This window comes from Peromyscus californicus, unplaced genomic scaffold (genome assembly GCF_007827085.1).
Source record: "Peromyscus californicus insignis strain IS unplaced genomic scaffold, ASM782708v3 Scaffold_22__1_contigs__length_63687245, whole genome shotgun sequence".
Taxonomy (NCBI): Eukaryota; Metazoa; Chordata; class Mammalia; order Rodentia; family Cricetidae; genus Peromyscus; species Peromyscus californicus.
In genome coordinates, this window is record NW_026294525.1 from 27,303,894 (window position 1) to 27,307,954 (window position 4,061).

Here is a 4,061-nt window from a genome sequence, read left to right on the forward strand (position 1 = left end):
GGTTAGTTCGGGCACACACCAACAAACAGTGCAGGAAACAGCTAAACCGGAGTGAGAGAGAGTGATAGCAAGGAGAGCGGGGAGGGAGAGAGGCGGGGCAAGGCAGAGCCCCGACTGTTCTTCTCTCGTCTTACAGCTGAGAAGTGGGTTGCTGGACCTTCCGATTTTTTTTTTTTTAATTCAAGATTCTCTTTAATTTCCCGCCTAAAACCTCCTCAACCATAAGGCCGCATCTCCCGTAATAAAATGAATTCTGATTCGAGCTCTGTCTCCAGCAGAGCGTCATCTCCGGACATGGATGAGATGTACCTAAGAGACCACCACCACCGCCACCATCACCACCACCAGGAGAGCCGTCTCAACTCGGTCTCATCCACACAGGGCGATATGGTGCAGAAGATGCCTGGGGAAAGCCTCTCGCGAGCGGGCGCCAAGGCGGCCGGAGAAAGCAGCAAGTACAAAATCAAGAAGCAGCTGTCGGAGCAGGATCTTCAGCAGCTGCGCCTGAAGATCAACGGACGCGAGCGCAAGAGGATGCACGACCTGAATCTGGCCATGGACGGCCTGCGAGAGGTCATGCCCTACGCGCACGGGCCCTCCGTGCGCAAACTCTCCAAGATTGCCACTCTGCTGCTGGCCAGAAACTACATCCTCATGCTCACCAGCTCCCTGGAGGAGATGAAGAGGTTGGTCGGCGAGATCTACGGGGGTCACCACTCGGCCTTCCACTGTGGGACTGTGGGGCACTCGGCCGGCCACCCGGCGCACGCAGCGAACGCCGTGCACCCGGTGCACCCCATCCTGGGCGGTGCGCTCTCGTCCAGCAATGCCACGTCCCCGCTGTCCGCGGCCTCCCTGCCTGCCATTGGCACCATCCGACCTCCCCACTCGCTGCTCAAGGCGCCCTCCACGCCGCCCGCGCTGCAGCTGGGCAGTGGCTTCCAGCACTGGGCGGGGCTGCCCTGCCCCTGCACCATCTGCCAGATGCCACCGCCGCCGCACCTGTCCGCCCTCTCCACGGCCAACATGGCCCGGCTGTCCGCCGAGTCCAAGGACTTGCTCAAGTGAGCCGCGGGCCTGCCCGGCCGGGAGGAAGAAGGGAAAGCTGAGGCAGGGGTCGCGGTGCCGGGCCAGGAGGGAAGGGGGAGACTGCTCAGCCGGCAGGAGGGTGGGCGCACAGCTCCGGGGCCTCGCCTGCGGCCCTAGAGATCCACATCCTATGACCCACCCCAGCGGGGCGTACCAAAACCAAACTGGGATGTCTAGGTGTTAGCGAATGGGGACTGGAACCCGACGTCGTGTTTTGCATGCATGCTTCTCTTCCTCATGCAGCGCCAGTATTTCTTACTGCCATATGCTCTTGTCAAAACTGCATTTGTTGTTTAAAAACGAGACCGGTGGAGTTAAAAACTTGAGAAGGAACTTGGAGTTGGCTTTCTCTGGGTGTGTTCTTATCTTGGAAGAAAGATGGCCATCTCTTTTGTGCAAAGCAAATGTAAATATTTCATCGAGATAGATGCAGTTATGATTGTCTCTGTCCTTATAGTTTTTTTTTTTCTAGAGACGAGAACGAGAGAGAGCACGAGAGAGAGATGGAGAGGAGAGAGAGGGGAGAGAGAGAGAAAGAGGAGAGAGAGAGAGAGAGAGAGAGAGAGAGAGAGAGAGAGAGAGAGAGAGAGAGAGAGAGAGAGAGAGAGAGAGACTCAGAATCCAACTTTTGAATCTCAGCTTCTGTCCAGGGCATGAACCTCCTATGTGGGCTTTCTTTTCCACGCAGTATAGGTCAAAAGAATGCATGCGCGCTTCTAAATGAATCTTGTCTAAACATGTTGTGCAGGCCATATGCCATTTTCCTTGTAACAAGGATTTATTAGTGAATTCTCCAAAGTACTCCATATATCTGTCTGTGGTTGTATGAAATGAAAAGGGGCCAGAGTGCAAAGATTCACGCTCAGTGCACATGGCAATTCTTTCCCCCAAGCCCAAGTCTGTCCCTTGTCCCTCAAGTTTCATTACAACCTTAGGGCTGTTCCAAGGGACCAGAGGCTACAAAACTGGGCCCCCTCCAGTAGCTCACCCCACCCCCTTGCCAAATTATTCTGCATGCGGGGTTGGCTCTGTCTGTGATCCTTCAGCTTTGAAAACTTCCTGTGTTTTGGGGGAGGGCTGCCATTTTTATTTTCCTGAACATTTGCTTGAAATATTTTGTTAGGGCTTCAAAGACAATACCTGTCTTTATTTTTTATATATTCTTGATAACTATGATATATTTATTAATAGCCAGTGTTTCTGGATGAGATTTCAAATAAAAAAGAATCTTTAAATCCAGTTTTTGCCTTTGTCTAAAATTGTAATCAATAGCAGTTGTGGAATGAGAAATATGTGGGCCCAGTAAGGTGTGTCTGGGTGTGGGTGAGGATTTGGAGGGCAGGTTTTTTTTTCTGGCCATTTACAAGTAAAGAGAATAGATAAATTTTGGTGCTAATGATTGGACCTAAATGTCCTTCCAATAGCGCATTGTCTGTATATGTCCTCCATTCCAATTTGAGCTCCTCATTCCTCTGCAGCAATTAGATCCTCATAGACTCAAGAATTAAGGTCAAAAATAGAATCTAGAAGCTCAAAGCAGCAGGACATGAGATGCAGACCAGTGGCTGTGAAGACTGGTGTTGCTAACAGACAAGAAGGAACCACCAGTAAGCTAAATTTTTTCTTGCTTTAAAATGACCTTTGTGGTCTTTGTATTCCACGTGTGGCAATCCAATATGTTTTCAAAGTTAACAAATGAAGTTGCCCGGCCGGCCTGCCAGGAAAAGAAAGCAAAACCCCTCTGCTTTGTAACTGAGCTGTAGATGGAGGCAAATGAATGGCCAGGACTTGGATCGCAGTGATTCTTAGGAAGAATTCTTCCTTGTTTTCTCCTCCATAGAAGATTGCTGTCATGATTAGCCAAGTGTACTAGGGCCCCCCTAGTTAAAGCATGGGCTGTTAGAACGCAGGGTCATTTTCATCAATTCCACTTTGCTGTTTACTCTCACCTCCCAGGTCCTCAGCGGAAACACTCCACATTCGTTTTGAATAAACAAGAGCAGTCCAGCAGGGACCTGGGGTTTTGTTGTTTTGTTGAAAGAAGACAAGAAACTGAGCTCTGGTGATATGCAACTGCAGTGTGGGGCCCAGGCTCTCTGCTTCTCCCAGAAAAAGCAAACCCAGAACTGGCCTTTGTGTTAGAAGATGTAATACCACCTCCCAGGCAGCAAGGCCCTGGGTCTCTTTCCAGCATCCAGGCAGAAGAGTGAATTTAGAAAGTTCTTTCCCTCCCCTGGCTAGGTCTGGAATATCTGCCTAAATCTCCGGTGAGTCACCGCTATCCCCCTTGGATCCACCTGCTCTGCTCTATCCCTGTCTCCACCTACCACACAGGCCTTAGATAGGGAGCAGCACCACAGCAGAGTCCACAAGGGAGGCAGCTTTTTCCTCTGCTTATCCTCAGACAAATGGAAGAATAATCGTCTGTTTCCCAAGTGTGATTCATTTCTCTGAGTGAGGAAAGAGCCTGTTGAGGATTTATTGGAAACCAACACAAGGCAGCCCTCCAGCCTTTCCAGGAGTTTATTATTCCAAAAGGGGAGGGGAGGGACGGTTTCATCAATCAGAAAAGCGACTCACTCCTGTGCCTCTTGGCTCTTTAGAGTCCTGTTTCCACAAGTCCTGGTCGGGGAAGATCCCCTACCCTACCATCCGGCTCAGGCTGGACTTCCAGCTCTTGTCTGGCATCCAGACTTAAGCACAGGGTAGAGGGGAATACAGTCGAGCTGTATTCACACAAGTGTGTGTGTGTGTGTGTGTGTGTGTGTGTGTGTGTGTGTGTGTGTGTGTTGGCTTTTTCCCTGAGCTTCCCAAGTTGCCTTCAGTGATCCAGTTAATGGGCTGTAAGGTCCGCTGTCTTGGGAGACCTGAAGCAAATGGAATCTGAAACGCAGGACTCTTTACTTACTTTCAGATGTTCACTGGAATAGAAAATAGACAATTCTCCCAACCAACATAGGGGAGATCTTATA

At 50.4% G+C, this 4,061-nt stretch overlaps 1 protein-coding gene across 1 annotated transcript; it reads left to right on the forward strand.

Annotated features, from left to right (window-relative positions):
• The first annotated feature begins 246 nt into the window (after positions 1–246).
• Olig3 (oligodendrocyte transcription factor 3) lies at positions 247–1,068 on the forward strand. Its single transcript, XM_052750661.1, has one exon. The coding sequence runs from the start codon at positions 247–249 to the stop codon at positions 1,066–1,068; it is 822 nt and encodes a 273-aa protein (XP_052606621.1).
• Positions 1,069–4,061: the final 2,993 nt, after the last annotated feature.

Excerpts from the sequence above, each read along its gene's own strand:
- Olig3 (XM_052750661.1), top strand. The coding sequence starts at position 247 with ATGAATTCTGATTCGAGCTCTGTCTCCAGCAGAGCGTCATCTCCGGAC.